The following is an 18,358-nucleotide window of genomic DNA, read 5'->3' as shown; positions in this document are numbered from 1 at the left end:
CGTGCTTGAATTGCGTAATCTTGTTTTATTTACCGTCGCAGCCGTTCGAAATCAACTAATTTGGCTGCGGCTGCGGAATACCCGCTCACCAATGTATCTCTATACGCCACACGCGCGGCGCGTGCCGTGAGTGCTGCTGCTCCTGCACGCCCCCGTACGGGCGCGGGCGAACTACAACCAGCACCACACGATGCATAGGCTCACCACACCACGCACTAGTGAATTTAATGATCGAAGGACCCGTACCTTAATTCCCAGGGTGATAGCACGTTACTGCTGCCCAAGCATGCGCGTCGAGCCCCGAGTGAACCCGCCCGTGCGAGCGCAAACACGTGGGAAAAATTACTCACCCATGCGCAAACAAAAGAGCACTCCACCGAACAGCTGGAGGTAGATACAATGCACCCCGGCGATCCGATTCACAACACCTCGCCCTCCTCTCCGCACTCACAGAGACAACACGACACGGTTTATACCGTACTGACGATTTATTACCTACGAATAAACAAACTAAACTGCGTGTGTCAGTGCGGACCAGCAGGCATATCTAATCTATCTCTCTACGGTCTAATCCTCAAGTGGTCTGTCCCCTCTCTATTCACTCTCTCTCTTAGAACCTCCCCTTTGCCTTACTTCTCTCACTTACGGTTCGGCCCAGATGTGTGAAAGGTTGGAGAGAGACGCGGCTGTTCCACGCTTTGGCTGGGGCTGGAGTCTGGCTGTTCTACAACCCGTCACACGGACGGTCGAGAAACAGGATGATCGCCCTCCGTCCTCCCTCCTCCAAGTTCCGAGCAAAAAGGCCCCCTACTTCTCAATGCCGTCCCTTTTTATTCCTAGGTTTGAACGCTTACCTGCCGCCCCCCCGCTGACCTCTGGCCAATCGGATTATCCCCCCCCTCTCACGCCCCGCCCCCATTGTCCCACCAAGTGCTCTGCCCATTCCACATTACTACTGCGGTGCATTATGGGTAGAGCCGTTAAACTCGCGGTGCATTATGGGTAGGGTCGTTAAACTCGCGGTGCATTATGGGTAGGGCCGTTAAACTCGCGGTGCATTATGGGTAGGGCCGTTAACCTGCGCGGCTCCGCTCCCCACCTGCCCGCCAGTCCGTGTGTGTTTATGTGGGGGGTGGTGGGGAGAGCGCTGTGACGGGAGCCGGGTGACTTCCCCACTGCAGCAGCACCGTCAGCACAGCGGCGGCCCCGGCCTCGGCGGAGCGGCTTCGCTGTCGTGGCACCACATAGCCCCCCGAGGTGCCAGTCCCCGTCCCGGGTTGACTGGAGCACCTCGCCTGGGTTGCTCCCACGAGGTAGCGTCGTGGGGTCTGCGGGACTCGTCCAGTCCTTGTGGCCGGCCTCAAGGGTGGTGGCTCCGTCTCCCGGGGTTCCGGCGGCAGTCTCCTCCTCCACTCCAACGGTCCTCCTCGGCCCTCAGTACCTGCGGGTTGGGGAACGAACTCGGAGGTGGTAGGGTTTAAGGGTCGTCGTCCTCGTCCCGCCCGACCCGGGTCGGGGCCCCTCGAGGCTCGGGGCTCCGTGGGGCCCATATACCATGTGAGGCCCCTGGGTATGGGGGGTGTGGGGACCTCGGGGTTTCGGGGTACTCAAACGGCGGGGTTCCCCCCCGCTGGAGCTGCTCGCCATGGTTTTAGTCGGCGGATGTTGACCACCATCTCGCGGCCCTTCTCTCCTCCTTGAATCAGCACCGTCCAGGGGGAGATCTGCCGTCCCACGGTCCAGGGCCCCCGCTAGTAGGTGGTCAGTTTCCCCATCTGTCCGGCCCCGACGCGAGGAGTGTGCAGCCATACTTTTGAGCCCGCCGAGTAGAAGGGGGGCTCCATACAGGGTCGGGCGCTCTGCTCTTGCCGCTGGTGCGCGGCCTCTCCTTGCGGGTAGGCACGGCCCCGGGCCCCTCACAGAGTCTCCATCAGGTGTTCCACGGGGCGGCTCCCCTCCTCCCGTTGCGGTGGGGGAACACCGAACAATAGATCTGCGGGAAGGCGAGAATCACGACCAAACATCATTAGGAATAGGGTCTGTCCCATAGATGTGTGTACCGTGGTGGCATAGATGAACAGGGCATAGGGGAGGTGTTCGTCCCAGTCCTGTTGATTGGCGGCCGCCATGCGTTTGAGCTTCCCGGCTAGAGTCTGGTTCATCCGCTCCACTATACCGTTCACCTGGGGGTGGTATGCCGTGGTTCGGTCCTTCTGGATTCCGAACTTGCGGCACAGCACCTGGAACAGCTCCACCTCGAACTCATTACCCTGGTCAGTAATGACTCATTCGGGGATCCCATGTTTAAGCACGTAGTGTTCCACGAACGCCCGGGCGACCACAAGGGCCGTTTTATCTGGGATGGCCACCCCTACAGGGTAGCGCGTGAAATACTCCACTGCCACGAGGATGTACCGGTTGCCTCGGTGGGATCGTGGGAATGGTCCCTGTAGGTCGATCCCCACCAGCTGGTTCGTCTGACTGACACGGAACGGCCTCAGGGGTACCTGGTACCGTGCCGGTTTCTGCCCACACTGCTGACAGGCCCGGCAGCACTGTACCCAGGCGGCCACATCTTGCGCCAATTTAGGCCAGAGATACTGGCGACGCAGAGTCTCTCGAGTGCGTCATTCCCCATCGTGGCTCCCGAGCGGGTGGTCGTGCACCAGCCGTAGCAGCTGGGGCCATACCTGGGCGGGGACACAGATGCATCCCGGCCGCCCAGCTTCGGTTTGTTCCCTCACCACTCCGTCTTCTACACACAACTGGCCATACAAACCGCTCCAGGATCCCGGTAGGACGACCTTTTTCTCCCACAGGGCCGCCTCCACCGCTGCCAGGTCCGGATCCCGCTGCTGGGTCTGTCTCAGCTGCTCGTCGTCGAGGCCTGGGAACGCACAGCCGACGTCCTCTTGGATCCGATTGGGCAGGGTTGAGCGGCCCGTCGGGCCCTGGGGTGTGGGCTCCATGACCGCCGGGTGGTCACCCGGGCCCCTGGCTCCTCCTGCCGGGGTCTCTGTGGCACATACCGCACTCTCTCTCATCGGATGGGGGTTAGTCTCAACGTGCTCCTGGGGGCCCGCCACCTGGCGGCAACGTCCCCCCGTGAAGCACGGGCAGGCTTCCTTCGTCCTTGTCTCGGCGCACACCACGGGCCGCCTTGACAAGGTGTCCGCGTTTGCGTGCGTACGCCCAGCTCGGTACTCGATTTTCAGGTTGTACTCCTGCAGCTGTGCTAGCCATCGGGCCATCTGCCCCAGCGGTTCCTTGAATGTAAGGAGGAACTGCAGGGCATAATGGTCAGTGCATACCCGACATTTTCTGCCGTACAAGTACGGCCGGAACTGTTTACATGCGAAGATCACGGCATACAGTTCTTGACGGGCCACACAATAGTTCAGCTCGGCCCTGCTCAGGGTCCAGCTGGCATATGCGATGACTCGCTCCGTCCCATCCTGCACCTGTGACAGCACCGCGCCCAGCCCACTGCCACAGGCGTCGGTGTCCAAAATAAAATCAGTGGTGAAATCGGGGAAAGCCAGGGTGGGGGTGTGGGTGAGGTGGTCTTTGAGGGTGGTGAAGGCCGTCTGGCAGGCCTCCATCCACTGATAGGGGTTCTTAGGGGATGTGAGTGGGTGAGGGGGCGTGCAACCTCACTGAATCCCTTTACAAATCGGCGATAATAGGTGGCGAGCCCCAAAAATGATCTGATCTCCGTCAGGTTCCTTGGCCATGGCCATTCCACTATGGCGCGCACCTTCTCGGGATCGGTGCGCACCCCCGCCTCGCTGACTCGGTGTCCGAGGTACCCCACCTCGCGCTGTGCAAGGTAACACTTTCACGGCTTGAGCTTGAGATGGGCTGCTTGCAATCACTGGAACACCTCTCGCAGCCTGGACCATTGCTCAGACAGAGATTTACTGAACACTATCACGTCGTCCAGGTAAATCAGGCACTGTTCCCACTGCAAGCCCCGCATCACCAACTCCATCAACTGCTGGAACGTCGCGGGCGCGTTAGTGAGTCCGAACGGAAGCACTTGGAACTCGAACAGTCCCATCGGGGTGGTAAATGCGTTTTTTGGCCGATCCTCCTCCGCCATCTCCACCTGCCAGTACCCGGACGCCAGGTCGAGGGTGGAAAAATACCGTGCCCCTGCGAGGCTGTCAAAGGTGTCATCGATGCGTGGTATGGGGAAGGCGTCGCCGAGGGTAACTGCGTTCAACTTTCGGTAACACAGAATCGGGTCGACTAGTACCACCGGGGCAGACCAGGGGCTCGCCGAGGGCAGGATTATGTTATCACGTAGCATATCCATGACTGCCTCTTTGATCTGGGCCCGTTCAGGCGCGCCCACTCGGTATGCGGGGAGTTTGATGGGTCGGGCTGCACCTGTGTCAATTTGGTGCTTAACAAGGTCTGTCCGGCCCACATCTGAATCATGCTCACTGAACACGTCGGCGTACTCCTGCAATAACCCACGCAGCTGATCGGCCTCCCCCTTAGATAGATCTGCCCAAGGCACATGTAACGCATCACGCAAGGGGACGACCTCGGGTCAGGGAGTCGGGCCGACTCACCAGGCCAGGTCCTGGTTGTCCTCGGAGCGACCAGGGTCCTCCGCCTAGAGTGCAAACAACGAGTCGTTAGAGTGGCGCGCGTGCAGGGGGTGTATGGTAGCTACCGTGGTGCGTCGTCGTAGCATTGCCGGGGTACTGTGTGGGTTAAACACCCGCATAAACAGTCGGCCTCCATCTGCGTTTACCAGCGTGGCTGACCCCACAACTCCGTACCGCACCGCCAACTCCGGGTGAGGAGTTAGCGTTACCTCGCCCGATGGTCGGTGTGTGGGGTCGGTGGAGGGGGTTGCCACGGGTACCAGCATCTCGGCAAGCAGCCCGATGGTGACGGCCGACACCAGCGTAGCGGCCACGGGTGCAAAGCGGGGGCGATTTGGCTCGGGTCCCAGGAACGGAATCCGCTCCCCGCTGCTCTCCATGGTGGTGCATCGCTGGCGGGGCTGCACGTTGAGCCCCAGCTTTTCCAGGAGGTCTGTACCTGCGATACACTCATGGCACAACAAACTCGAGACATAGAATTCCTGGGTGCACACCTGGCGTCCGAGACGGACTTCCAGGGTGACCCTCCCCAGAAGTCCCATCCCGGCTCCACTCGCCATGTGCAGCACGCGATCCGGGGCCTGCAGGCAGCCCACGTCAACCCCGAGCACGCTGCAGTGCGTGGCGCTCACGAGTGAGGCCACCGCCCCCGTGTCCAGCAGAATCCGGGTGCGCCACCCGTTCACCTGCCCTTCTACCAGCGACGTGGCCCCCATGATTCCCGCCACCAGCTCCCGCAGCCAGTCGCCCGTACTCACTGCGTCCTTGGGTGTTGTTGCTGGAATCTGTATGGAGGTCACTCGCTCGTCATTAATATTACCGTATTTTTGTGTTGGGACCGTGTCGATTGGACCCCTAGTTGGTCCACTCTCTAGGGGGTGTTGGAGTTTAACCCTAGCGCGTGTCTAGCGCCGGCAATCTGAGGACAGTCTCTCACGAGATGCCCTCGACGGTCGCATAGGTAACACGCTCGGGGAAGGGCGGCGGCCCCGTAGGAGCCTCCCCGCCCGCTCCCTCTCTCCCCTCCAGTATGCCGCTGCCCAGACTCTGCCTCTAGTCAGGCCACCCTCCCGGCTAGCCCCCCTACCGTGGAGCGCAGTTCCCCCATTTCCGACTGAATGGTCCCCACTGTGAACTGTAGTTTGGTCATGTTCCGGCTCACTTCCTCACGTATGTGGGTCACCCTGTCACCTACTTCGGTTACCTGGCCGGCTACATCCTTTATGCCCGTCTGCATCCCTGCTACCCATTCCGGGGTTGTCTCACGGGATACCGGAGGCTCCCTTTCCAGACCCCTTACTGTCCTGGCAAGCTCCTGTTCCTCCTCTTCCTCCTCTGGGGACAGGCTTGCTATGGTGCGCTCTCGTCCCAGCCCCCGGAGCTGCGCGCGTTCGCTGGAAATCCTTTCACATTTACGCGCGCGCTCGACAAGGGCGTTAAAGGGGAGATGTGTACAGCTCATATCGGGCTGCCACCACGACGTGCGAGCCAAGTACCGCTGGATCTTCTCAGCGGCAAGCTCCTCAATCACCTCCGTCGTGTACCCCGGGCATGCGATCTTTGTTAGCTCGCGCACATCCTCGGCATAGTCACGCAGGTCCTTGCCGGGTTGGTGCAGACGTGCCTCTAAGGCTGCCTTTGCCTCATCACGCGTACCGAAACGCAGATCAAGTCGGCGCATCAGCTCCTCTAGCTGTGTTTGCGCGCTTGCGGGTAGGGCCTCCACAAAGTCGGCTGCCCGCCCATCCAGGTTCATAATAAGTTGGCGTTGCGCCAACTTATTATGAACCTGGATGGGCGGGCAGCCACATCTACCACTGCCACAACCGCAACAACCGTTGTATGATTATGCACGTGGGTACCCGTGTACCTCACGGCGCAGCTCGACACACACGGTAACCACCGCCAGCAGCATCACGTGCTTGAATTGCGTAATCTTGTTTTATTTACCGTCGCAGCCGTTCGGAATCAACTAATTAGGCTACGGCTGCGGAATACCCGCTCACCAATTTATCTCTATACGCCACACGCGCGGCGCGTGCCGTGAGCGCTGCTGCTCCTGCACGCCCCCGTACGGGCGCGGGCGAACTACAACCAGCACCACACGATGCATAGGCTCACCACACCACGCACTAGTGAATTTAATGATCGAAGGACCCGTACCTTAATTCCCAGGGTGATAGCACGTTACTGCTGCCCAAGCATGCGCGTCGAGCCCCGAGTGAACCCGCCCGTGCGAGCGCAAACACGTGGGTAAAATTACTCACCCGTGCGCAAACAAAAGAGCACTCCACCGAACAGCTGGAGGTAGATACAATGCACCCCGGCGATCCGATTCACAACACCTCGCCCTCCTCTCCGCACTCACAGAGACAACACGATACGGTTTATACCGTACTGACGATTAATTACCTACGAATAAACAAACTAAACTGCGTGTGTCAGTGCGGACCAGCAGGCATATCTAATCTATCTCTCTACGGTCTAATCCTCAAGTGGTCTGTCCCCTCTCTATTCACTCTCTCTCTCTCTTAGAACCTCCCCCTTTGCCTTACCTCTCTCACTTACTCACGGTTCGGCCCAGATGTGTAAAAGGTTGGAGAGAGACACGGCTGTACCAAGCTTTGGCTGGGGCTGGAGTCTGGCTGTTCTACAACCCGTCACACGGACGGTCGAGAAACAGGATGATCACCCTCTGTCCTCCCTCCTCCAAGTTCCGAGCAAAAAGGCCCCCTACTTCTCAATGCCGTCCCTTTTTATTCCTAGGTTTGAATGCTTACCTGCCGACCCCCCCCCGCTGACCTCTGGCCAATCGGATTACCCGCCCGTGCGAGCGCAAACACGTGGGTAAAATTACTCACCCGTGCGCAAACAAAAGAGCACTCCACCGAACAGCTGGAGGTAGATACAATGCACCCCGGCGATCCGATTCACAACACCTCGCCCTCCTCTCCTCACTCACAGAGATAACACGATACGGTTTATACCGTACTGACGATTAATTACCTACGAATAAACAAACTAAACTGCGTGTCAGTGCGGACCAGCAGGCAGATCTAACCTATCTCTCTACGGTCTAATCCTCAAGTGGTCTGTCCCCTCTCTATTCACTCTCTCTCTCTTAGAACCTCCCCTTTTGCCTTACCTCTCTCACTTACTCACGGTTCGGCCCAGATGTGTGAAAGGTTGGAGAGAGACGCGGCTGTACCAAGCTTTGGCTGGGGCTGGAGTCTGGCTGTTCTACAACCCGTCACACGGACGGTCGAGAAACAGGATGATCACCCTCTGTCCTCCCTCCTCCAAGTTCCGAGCAAAAAGGCCCCCTACTTCTCAATGCCGTCCCTTTTTATTCCTAGGTTTGAACGCTTACCTGCCGCCCCCCCCTCTCTCACGCCCCGCCCCCATTGTCCCACCAAGTGCTCTGCCCATTCCACATTACTACTGCGGTGCATTATGGGTAGAGCCGTTAAACTCACGGTGCATGATGAGTAGGGCCGTTAAACTCGCGGTGCATTATGGCTAGGACCGTTAAACTCGCGGTGCATTATGGGTAGGGCCGTTAACCTGCACCACCCGCTCCCCACCTGCCTGCCAGTCCGTGTGTGTTTATGTGGGGGGTGGTGGGGAGAGCGCTGTGACGGGAGCCGGGTGACTTCCCCGCTGCAGCAGCACCGTCAGCACAGCGGCGGCCCCGGCCTCGGCGGAGCGGCTTCGCTGTCGTGGCACCACAGAAGTGAGTTGTGTGAGTGGGCTTGCAATCTCAATGAATCCCTTCACAAACCGACGACAATAAGTGGCTAGTTCCAGGAGCGACCTGATTTCTGCCATGTTCCTTGGCCTCGGCCACTCCACCATGGAGGGGACCTTTTCCAGGTCAATTCACACCCTTGCCTCGCTGACGCAGTGCCCGAGGTATTGTTAAGGAGGCTACCCCCCACCTCCCCGTTCTCCTGTGACCCACCGCTCTCCTCTGCTGTCAAATTATTAGGGCTGCTGCCCCTCGACTCCTCGTTCTCCAGTACCCCCCCGCTCTCCCCTGCTCCCCCCCTCGCCGCTGCTCCTCGCAGAAGCATGATTCAAATGTCGATACTACCCACTTTATAATCACAGAGAACTACGCAGGCTCACGGGCTGACGTGACACGGCAAGCGCGCACACGTGGGTGAAATTACACACCCGTGCGTAAACACAGAAACCACAGCACACGGGCTCATGGGTTAACGTGCGCGGCAAGCACCCACACGTGGGTAGAATGGCACACCCGTGCGTAAACACAGAAACCACACGACACGGATTAGTGTTTACTGGTACTTTATTCCCTATTTAATTAGAGTTAATCTACCCGTGTCAGTGTAGACCAGCAGGACAGATCTAACCTATCTCTCTACTGTGTAGGGCTCAATTTGCCTAGTCTCTCCCTACTCCCCTTCTACGGGGTTTTCTCCTCAGACTTACCTCTTCTCTCTATACTTACACTCCGACTTCGAGGGGTAGGGAGTCCCGGATAGGCGAGGCTGCACGTGGCTTTGGCTGGGAAGACTGGACTCGGCTGCCCTCTGACTCGTCACGCGGACATTCAAGTGGCAGGGAGCTGACAACTCCTCGATCATCCTCTCCAATTCACCCCCAGCACAAAAAGAGACAAAAGACCCCTTACTCTTTGGTTCTATTCGGTAAAGTCACGTAAAAGTATAAAACAACAAAAATAAAAAATTCACGACGTTTCGGCCACAACACAAGTGGCCTTCATCAGGTGAAGGGACCAGACTGTCTCGAGGACAGCGCTGGAGTGAACACAGCCAAGCTCAGACCGCGACCTTTAAGCTGTGTGAGAGGAAACAAGGCGCCTTAACAAAGGAATTAGCATAAAAATTAGCATTTAATTGGCGGACTTAGCATGATGAACGGTGTAGAGAGGGGGGAAACATGTGCAGACCTGCAAGGGGAGCAGGGGGAGTTTACATATTGATGGTTTGAAAAGGGAATTTAAGCAGCTGCAAAAGTTTGGGATCCCACTACTTGAAAAATATACTGTACCATTGAAAATTAGTTTAATGTTTGGTTCGATTTAGAACATCTTTCCAATGGTTGCTTAATTTGAAACCATCTTCTCGGTTAAAATTGTGTCTGTGTTTGTAAATCTGAATTGCCTCGTGACTTTACCGAATAGAACCAAAGAGTATGGATCCTTGCAGTCATGAAAGCTTCAAATCTAGAAAAGACCCCTTCTCCTTTCTGGCCCCCTTTTATCCTCTTACATCAAAGCTAACGGTCTTGGCCAATCGGGTCATCCCCCCTCTCCGACGCCCCGCCCCCCCCCCTTCTTTAACCAAGTGTACTGCCGACTTAATAAGCGAGTTGGTGCCGCATCATAGCTGTTAACCCGTGGTGCATCACGGGTAGAGACGTTAACCCGTGGTGCATCACGGGTAAAAACGTTAATCCGTGGTGCATCATGGGTAGAGACGCTAACCCGCGGTGCATCACGGGTAGAGACGTTTAACCCGCGCTGCTCCACTCCCCACCTGTCTGCTGGTCCATGTGTCTTGGGCATTTCCTCACTGCGGTTCTCAGTAGGTTCGCTGTGGTCATTTAATTTTAAGTTAAGCCACGGCGCCGCAGTGTCATTTGGCCTGGGGGGGGGCTGCCAATTCCCTGGCCCTGAGAAACCGTGGAGCACCCCCACAAAGGGGGTCTCTCAGGTAAAAACTCAGGGCAGGTGCCTCCTCCACACAAGGCCCTACGTGAGTGTGTGTATATGTGTTCATGTGGAGGGTGGCGGGGAAGCGCTGTGACGGCAGCCTGGTGGCTTCTCACAAGCCCCTGGCTGGGTGCTGTTCAGTTGGAGTTTATCCCAGTGGAATGTGCAGGTCGCCTCAATGAGACTTCGGGTCTCAGAAATTAAAACTCTGACTGCTGTCTATGATTATGCACCAAAGAGCAGTTCAGAGTATTCGGCCTTCTTGGAGACGTTGGGTGCAGTGCTCGACAGAGTGCCGCCTATCGACTCTTACTGGGCGACTTCAATGCTCACGTGGGAAACGATGGAGATGCCTGGAGAGGCCTGATTGGGAGGAATGGCCCCCCTGATCTGAACCCGGTGGGATGGTATTGAAATTCTGCGCAAGTCACGGAATATCAATCACAAACACCATGTTCGAACACAAGGATGCTCATAATGAGCGAGTGTGCGAGTGAGCGAGCGAGTGGGTGGTTTAGGGAGCCAGTGTTATCCGCCAGCGATCTAGAGAGGTAGAAGCGAACTCTTCCCGTGATGTTTGCGATCTTGCTCGTACGCAGAGCAAACTGCGCGTCGAAATGTGAGTGACTGAATCAGTACTCTTTGGTTCTATTCGGTAAAGTCACGTAGGTAAAAAATAAAACAACAAAAATCACGACGTTTCGGCCACAACACAAGTGGCCTTCATCAGGTGAAGGGATCAGGCTGTCTCGAGGACAGCGCTGCAGTGAAACACAGCCACGCTCAGACCGTGACCTTTAAGCTGTGTGCGAGGAAACAAGGTGCCTTGACAAAGGAATTAGCATAAAAATTAGCATTTGATTGGCCGACTTAGCATGATGAACGGTGTAGAGGTGGTGTACATGCGGGTGAACATGCCGGTTGGCGAGGGGGGGAGGGGGAGTTTACCTATTGATGGTGTGAAAAGGGAATTTTTAAGAGCTGCGAAAGTTTTGGGTACATCTTTCCAATGGTTACTAAGCCAGAATCCATCTTCTGGCTTAGTAACCATTGGAAAGATGTTTTAAACCATTTCTGTTCTTAATTAATTGTATTTTATGATGACCTTCAGACCGCAGCTCTTTCGACAGCATTGACTCTTAATACCTCTCACACCACGGTTAATGGTATGGTTTACAACATGGAGTATAATAGCGCCTCGCAGCTGTCTCTCTCCCCCTCCTCTGTTCCGACCATGGATGAACTCGTCCGTCTGAACGGGGCCCGTAGCTATCCGTGTTGCTAAAGTTGAGGGTAAGAATCCACCCATTTTTTCGCCATATAGCATTGTGATATATAACGACTTATTGTTGGTAGCTTAGCTGATTGGAGAATATAGAGTTTATTGATAACATTAAGGTAATTTATGTTAGTTTTTTATTGGTTCACTATATAGTACTGTGAATAGCTCAGATGTGTAGGCCTTGACTTCAACATAGCCATTTCTGTGACCAGTCACTAGCTAATCACTCAGTTATTTCAATGCTAAATTCGCCTAGTTATTTCAATGCTAAATTCTCCTGTTTGATTTGTACTAAGTGCCTCGGTGAATGTGTATGCTCTGACTTTAACATAGCTATTTCTGTGACCAGTTACAAGCTAATCACTCAGCTATTTCAATGCTAAATTCTATGCTAATTCCTTTGTCAAGGGGTGCCTCTGCGGATGTGTATGCTTTAACTTAGCTATTTCAATGCTAAATTCTATGCTAATTCCTTTGTCAAGGGGTGCCTCTGCGGATGTGTATGCTTTAACTTTTAACATAGCTATTTCTGTGACCAGTCACAAGCTAATCACTCAGCCATTTCAATGCTAAATTATATGCTAATTCCTTTGTCAAGGCGCTTTGTTTCCTCTCACACAGCTTAAAGGTCGTGATCTGAACGTGGCTCTTTCACTCCAGCGCTGTCCTACCAGACAGTCTCGTCCCTTCACCTGATGAAAGCCGCTTGTGTTGTGGCCGAAACGTCGTGAGAATATTATTGTGTTATTTTATTTTATCAATTTATTATTTTATTCTCATTCTACGTGACTTTACCGAAAGAACCAAAGAAGATTAATCATTGCAGTCACGAAAGCTTTACATCGAAATTTGTGATGATCTTGTTGGTTTTTATCGCTAGGCTATTGGTAGGGTCATTTTTAATTTTTGAGTAACTTCCATCGTTGAGCAGATTCTGAATTTTGTTGTTGTATGAATCTTTATCCATAATAACAGTAGCGTTGCCTTTATCGGCTGAGAGGATGACTATATCACTTCTGTTTTTTTAAATTCGTGAGTTCAGAGCATTCAATTTTGCTGATGTTACTAATGGGTTTCTTAGCATTCTTAAGAGTAGTGGCTATTTCAGCTATCGCAACGTCTGCTTGGATGTGTCCTACGCCTTTGAAGGCTACATTGACCTGAGAGATGATATCATCTACTGGTATGTGTTTTGGGGTGACAGCAAAATTCAGTCCCCTAGCCAGTACTGTTTTCAGATTGTCGGAAATCGGGGTGCTACTCTGATTAATGACGATTTTGTTAATGTCTAGTTTGTTATATGTGGAACTGGGTTCTTCTTTGATAGGTGGTTGAATTTAGAAATCAGGTTAGCTTTACATTTGACTGACAGTGAATCAGCAGAAGAAGCAGTCATGCTGTCTACGTGATTCCAATCAGAAGGTGACATTTTTTGTGTTAACATTACATGAGCTTGTAGGAGAGTCCTGTCTAAAGTATCGAGTTCAAATCGGAGTAGCCTTATCCTCTCTGAGATTAAAGATAGGCTGGCCTTAAACAGAATCTGTTTAGCATTCAGAGAAGATACAGCAGCAGAAGTGAGTATGAAAGCGATGGGTATTACCTTGTGATCGCGGCATCTTTTGAGGAAGGTCAGCGTCTCGATGAGCTATGACTTCTTGTCCCGTTGTCTGTTAAAAGCTCTAACAGATAGATGAAAGCCCTCCCCGTAGAGGTTATCAATTCTATATTTAAAGCTTTCGTGACCGCAAGGATCCATACTCTTTGGTTCTATTCGGTAAAGTCACGTAGGTAAAAAAAATAAAACAACAAAAATCACGACGTTTTGGCCACAGCACAAGCGGCCTTCATCAGGTGAAGGGATCAGGCTGTCTCGAGGACAGCGCTGGAGTGAAACAGACAGCCTGGTCCCTTCACCTGATGAAGGCCGCTTGTGTTGTGGCCGAAACGTCGTGATTTTTGTTTTTTTTGTTGTTTTATTTTTTTTACCTACGTGACTTTACCGAATAGAACCAAAGAGTATGGATCCTTGCAGTCACGAAAGCTTTAAATCTAGAATTGACTGAATCTGCTTTCGTTATTTAATTACTCCAGAACTGCTGCGACCAGGGCGGCAGTGGTGGGTGGGGCCACACGAGAGGGGCGGGGCTTATGGTAAAGTAGGCGGGACCTACGGAAGCCGCAGTGGCCGTGGGTGAATCCTAAACAAAAAACGCGAGTTGGGGAAATCACTCAACTCGAGCCGCCGGGTACACGGAGAAGACAGGGACCACTCGCCCTTGTCTCTGCCTCGCGGTGTCTCTAGCGGTTTCCCGGTGTCTCTGCCTCGCGGTGTGTCTGTCTCCCGGTGTCTCTGCCTCCCAGTGTCTCTGCCTCCCAGTGTCTCTGTCTTCCAGTGTCTCAGTCTGTCTCCCGGCATCTCTTTTTCCCTGGTCTGTGTGTGTCCGTGCTGGTGGATCTCGGTGTGTCCCTGTCTCCGTGTCCCTTGTCTAGGAACAGCAAAGAACAATGCGGAACAGGTACACCACTCACTCACCTGTATGTACGTACGGTATGTTGAACTTCTTTTGCACCGTACGTAGCAAACCGTGTTCATCGGAGGTACGAGGAAAGTAGCAAAAATTGAGTGGTGACTGATGATGGTGAGTGGTGACTGTTGATGATGAGTGGTAGATGATGTAGATGAGTGGTATCTGATGTATGTACAATATTTTGAACTTCTTTCGTACCGTACCTAACCAAATGTGCTAATCGTATGTGCAGGGGAATGCCAACAGAAAGATGTGGAACACATTCGGAGGGGTGATTCATATCGTGTTTTGTTGCGGTTACCGCTTGAAAACCGGTGAACTCTCGGTTACTGGTGTGCTGTACTTAAACTGCCTTTCATTTGGATTTGAAGCTTGCGTGACTGCAGGAATCCAAACTCATTGTTTTTTTCGGTAAAGTCACGAAGGTATAAAATAATAGATCACGACGTTTCGATCGCAACACAAGAGACCGTCATCAGGCGGGACAATCACAGCAGCAATCACAATTCATAATAAAGGTTTTTGGGTTAGATCGCGTTTATTTATAAATGTGTCGTAACCCTCCACCACCCGACACGGCCAATCAGCAAAAAAAGTGTCACGTTGACAAAAGACAAATAATTCACTACTTTAGCCCACCGGTGTGTTGAAGAGTGAATCCACATTTATAGTTTGAGTACGACGTTTCGCTGGTAAATACATCCAGCATCAGCAAAGACTAATTAGAGAATCCATTGAAATTGAGAGGAACAAGAATAACTTTAATCGCTCTGACAGCTACCGGCTTAGTGCGGCCTGGAAGCGTATTATTAAATAATACACATTACATTTTGATTTAAAGAATTACTAATCTACAACTCATTACTAATCATAACCAATGACTGATTACTAATCGATTATATAATTACAATACCCCCCCTCCGCCTCTAATCACTGCACCTGATATGAATTAAGTGATGACGTCACCCTGCTGCTCTATATAAAACCGGGAGCAAGCGAGGGCTTTACCATTCTGGCGAATTGCCCGATGATGCTGGATGTATTTACCAGCGAAACGTCGTACTCAAACTATAAATGTGGATTCACTCTTCAACACACCGGTGGGCTAAAGTAGTGAATTATTTGTCTTTTGTCAACGTGACACTTTTTTGCTGATTGGCCGTGTCGGGTGGTTGGAGGGTTACGACACATTTATAAATAAACGCGATCGAACCCAAAAACCTTTATTATGAATAATATTGGTCGCGAAAGCCTACGTGTTAAACTGAGCAATCACAATCCCTGCAATCACAGCAGCAATCACAATCCCTGCTGTGAGTGTCCCACCTGATGACGGTCTCTTGTGTTGCGATCGAAACGTCGTGATCTATAATTTCTTACCTTTGTGACTTTACCGAAGGAACCAAAAAGTTTGTCTTTCATTTGTTGTCCCCCCTCTCGCACCTCCGATGAGCGCGGTTGGCCACATACGACACAAATTGAACTTACAGCCAGTCATTCAGTGATGTCTGTAGCGATGGACGTCTCGGTTTTAACTTTATACAACTATAAAAACGAAGGCAGCTGCTGCCATAGAAACACACGTTTAGATTATTTGGCTGCTATACATTTACACATAATAAGCCACTTCGTTGAGCTATCATTTGTGTTCAGGTCGGTTCTGAAAAAGAAGCAAATATTCTTAGTTTTTTCGGTAAAGTCACGTTGAAGAGAAACAACAAAATAACAAAATATATATAAAACAATAAAAAAAAATTCTCACGACGTTTCGACCATAACTCAAACGGTCATCATCAGGTGTGTCGGTTTGCAGAAATTTATTTTTAAAACGGCACATTTATTTATTTATAAAAAAAAACGTTGGCGTCACGCGCAGCGATTGGCAGTTTGCCCAGGACTAGTCCATCTATTTTTTTGAAAAGAGGAGGGGGGAGACGAAATTTTTTATAATGTATGCTGTCTGAAAGCCACTGTAAGCGTGAACAATCAATCAAGAACTGAAATGATTTATCAAATCTTTCCAATGATTGCTAAGATAGAATCCATCTTCTTCTTTGGTTCTTTCGGTAAAGTCACGTAGAATGAGAATAAAATAATAAATTGATAAAATAAAATAACACAATAATATTCTCACGACGTTTCGGCCACAACACAAGCGGCCTTCATCAGGTGAAGGGAGCGAGACTGTCTGGTAGGACAGCGCTGGAGTGAGAGAGCCACGTTCAGATCACGGCTTTTAAGCTGTGTGAGAGGAACAAAGAGCCTTGACGAAGGAATTAGCATAAAATTTAGCATTGAAAAGGCTGAATGATTAGCTTGTGACTGGTCACAGAAATAGCTATGTTAAAAGTTAAAGCATACACCTCCGCAGAGGCACCCATTGTTAAAAGGAATTAGCATAGAATTTAGCATTGAAATAGCTAAATTAAGGCATTTGCTTGTAACTGCTACAGAAATAGTTACGTTGAAGTCAGAGCATACACATTCACCGAGGCACTTAGTACAAATCAAAACAGGAGAATTTAGCATTTAAATAACTAGGCGAATTTAGCATTGAAATAACTGGGTGATTTGCTGGTGACTGGTCACAGAAATGACTACATATCTGAGCTATTCACAGTACTATATAGTGAACCAATAAAAACTAAAATATAAATTACCTTCATGTTATCAATAAACTCTATATTCTCCAATCAGCTAAGCTACCAACCATAAGTCGTTATATATCACAATGCTATATGGCGAAAAAATGGGTGGATTCTTACCCTCAAATTTCCTTACCCTCAAATTTCCACCCATTTTTTCGCCATATAGCATTGTGATATATAACGACTTATGGTTGGTAGCTTAGCTGATTGGAGAATATACAGTTTATTGATAACATGAAGGTAATTTATATTTTAGTTTTTATTGGTTCACTATATAGTACTGTGAATAGCTCAGATATGTAGTCATTTCTGTGACCAGTCACCAGCAAATCACCCAGTTATTTCAATGCTAAATTCGCCTAGTTATTTAAATGCTAAATTCTCCTGTTTTGATTTGTACTAAGTGCCTCGGTGAATGTGTATGCTCTGACTTCAACGTAACTATTTCTGTAGCAGTTACAAGCAAATGCCTTAATTTAGCTATTTCAATGCTAAATTCTATGCTAATTCCTTTTAACAATGGGTGCCTCTGCGGAGGTGTATGCTTTAACTTTTAACATAGCTATTTCTGTGACCAGTCACAAGCTAATCATTCAGCCTTTTCAATGCTAAATTTTATGCTAATTCCTTCGTCAAGGCTCTTTGTTCCTCTCACACAGCTTAAAAGCCGTGATCTGAACGTGGCTCTCTCACTCCAGCGCTGTCCTACCAGACAGTCTCGCTCCCTTCACCTGATGAAGGCCGCTTGTGTTGTGGCCGAAACGTCGTGAGAATATTATTGTGTTATTTTATTTGATCAATTTATTATTTTATTCTCATTCTACGTGACTTTACCGAAAGAACCAAAGAAGATGAATCATTGCAGTCACGAAAGCTTTAAATCGAAATTTAGAATCCATCTTCTCGGTTGAAATTGTCTCTGTGCTTGTATATGTGGATAGCCTCATGAACGAATCTCTCATGGAAGCCAGATGGCTTACAAAGAACCTCCGTCTTGGAAAAGTCAATGGCATGTGAGCCTACTGAATTAGAACAATGATCTGCTACGGCCGAGGTGTTGGTCCTACCGTGTTTAAGGTCTGCTTTATGTTCACGAATGCGGTCCGAGACATGGCGTTTGGTTTCTCCAATGTAACTACTACCACAGAGGCAACTTAGTCTGTAGACACCAGGGTATTGTATGTCCGGAATCACATCCTTTACAGACGGAACCAGATCACGGATTTTATGTAATGTGTTGAAACGGACCTGGATCTTGTGTTTATTCAAGATTTTGGAGATCTTTTTTGTGATCCCAGCAATGTAGGGTAAAGTGATGGTTTTGAAAGGCTCCTCAAGAGGGTTCTTCTTCATGGTTTGAGTGATAGCTTTGCGGATTGTATAGTCGGAGTAACCATTAGCCCTAAGAGCTTGGTGTACGTGCTTGAGTTCACTGCTTATGTGTTCCTGGTCGGATATGCATTGGGCTCTATGATACAGAGTCTTGATGAGAGAATTCTTCTGTGATGGATGGTGGTGGGAATCCGGTTTCAGATAAGCATCCGTATGGGTAGCTTTCCTGTAGACAGAGTGGCTCA

At 51.0% G+C, this 18,358-nt stretch overlaps 2 protein-coding genes across 4 annotated transcripts in view; one reads left to right on the top strand and one right to left on the bottom strand.

The window, feature by feature from the left end:
• Window positions 1-469: 469 nt before the first annotated feature.
• On the bottom strand, window positions 470-13,738 carry LOC116953932 (uncharacterized). Of its 2 annotated transcripts, XM_032974256.2 has the most exons (3): window positions 13,206-13,738; window positions 2,780-9,232; window positions 470-1,993 (listed from the first exon to the last, which is right to left on the bottom strand). In XM_032974256.2, the coding sequence occupies exons 2-3, from the start codon at window positions 3,600-3,602 to the stop codon at window positions 1,917-1,919; spliced, it is 900 nt and encodes a 299-aa protein (XP_032830147.2). In that variant the 5' UTR covers window positions 3,603-9,232; window positions 13,206-13,738; the 3' UTR covers window positions 470-1,916. The 2 variants fall into 2 exon arrangements, with proteins under 2 accessions (XP_032830147.2, XP_075908156.1); XM_076052041.1 differs by having other exon boundaries at window positions 470-9,232.
• Window positions 13,739-13,818: 80 nt separating this feature from the next.
• LOC116953857 (nucleoside diphosphate phosphatase ENTPD5-like) overlaps window positions 13,819-18,358 on the top strand; it is a 54,434-nt gene continuing 49,894 nt past the window's right edge. The window contains exon 1 of one of the 2 annotated variants that reach the window (XM_032974125.2): window positions 13,819-14,121. The gene's annotated coding sequence lies outside the window, so the exon portion shown is untranslated. The remainder of the gene's footprint in view (window positions 14,122-18,358) is intronic. The other variant, XM_032974126.2, reaches the window with a different exon arrangement.

The sequence above is a fragment of the Petromyzon marinus genome, chromosome 53 (genome assembly GCF_048934315.1).
Source record: "Petromyzon marinus isolate PM22_M1 ecotype Great Lakes invasive population chromosome 53, UKy_Petmar_22M1.pri1.0, whole genome shotgun sequence".
NCBI classification, from domain to species: Eukaryota; Metazoa; Chordata; class Hyperoartia; order Petromyzontiformes; family Petromyzontidae; genus Petromyzon; species Petromyzon marinus.
Note: the sequence above shows the minus strand (reverse complement) of the source record. Positions and strands in the feature narration are given on the sequence as shown.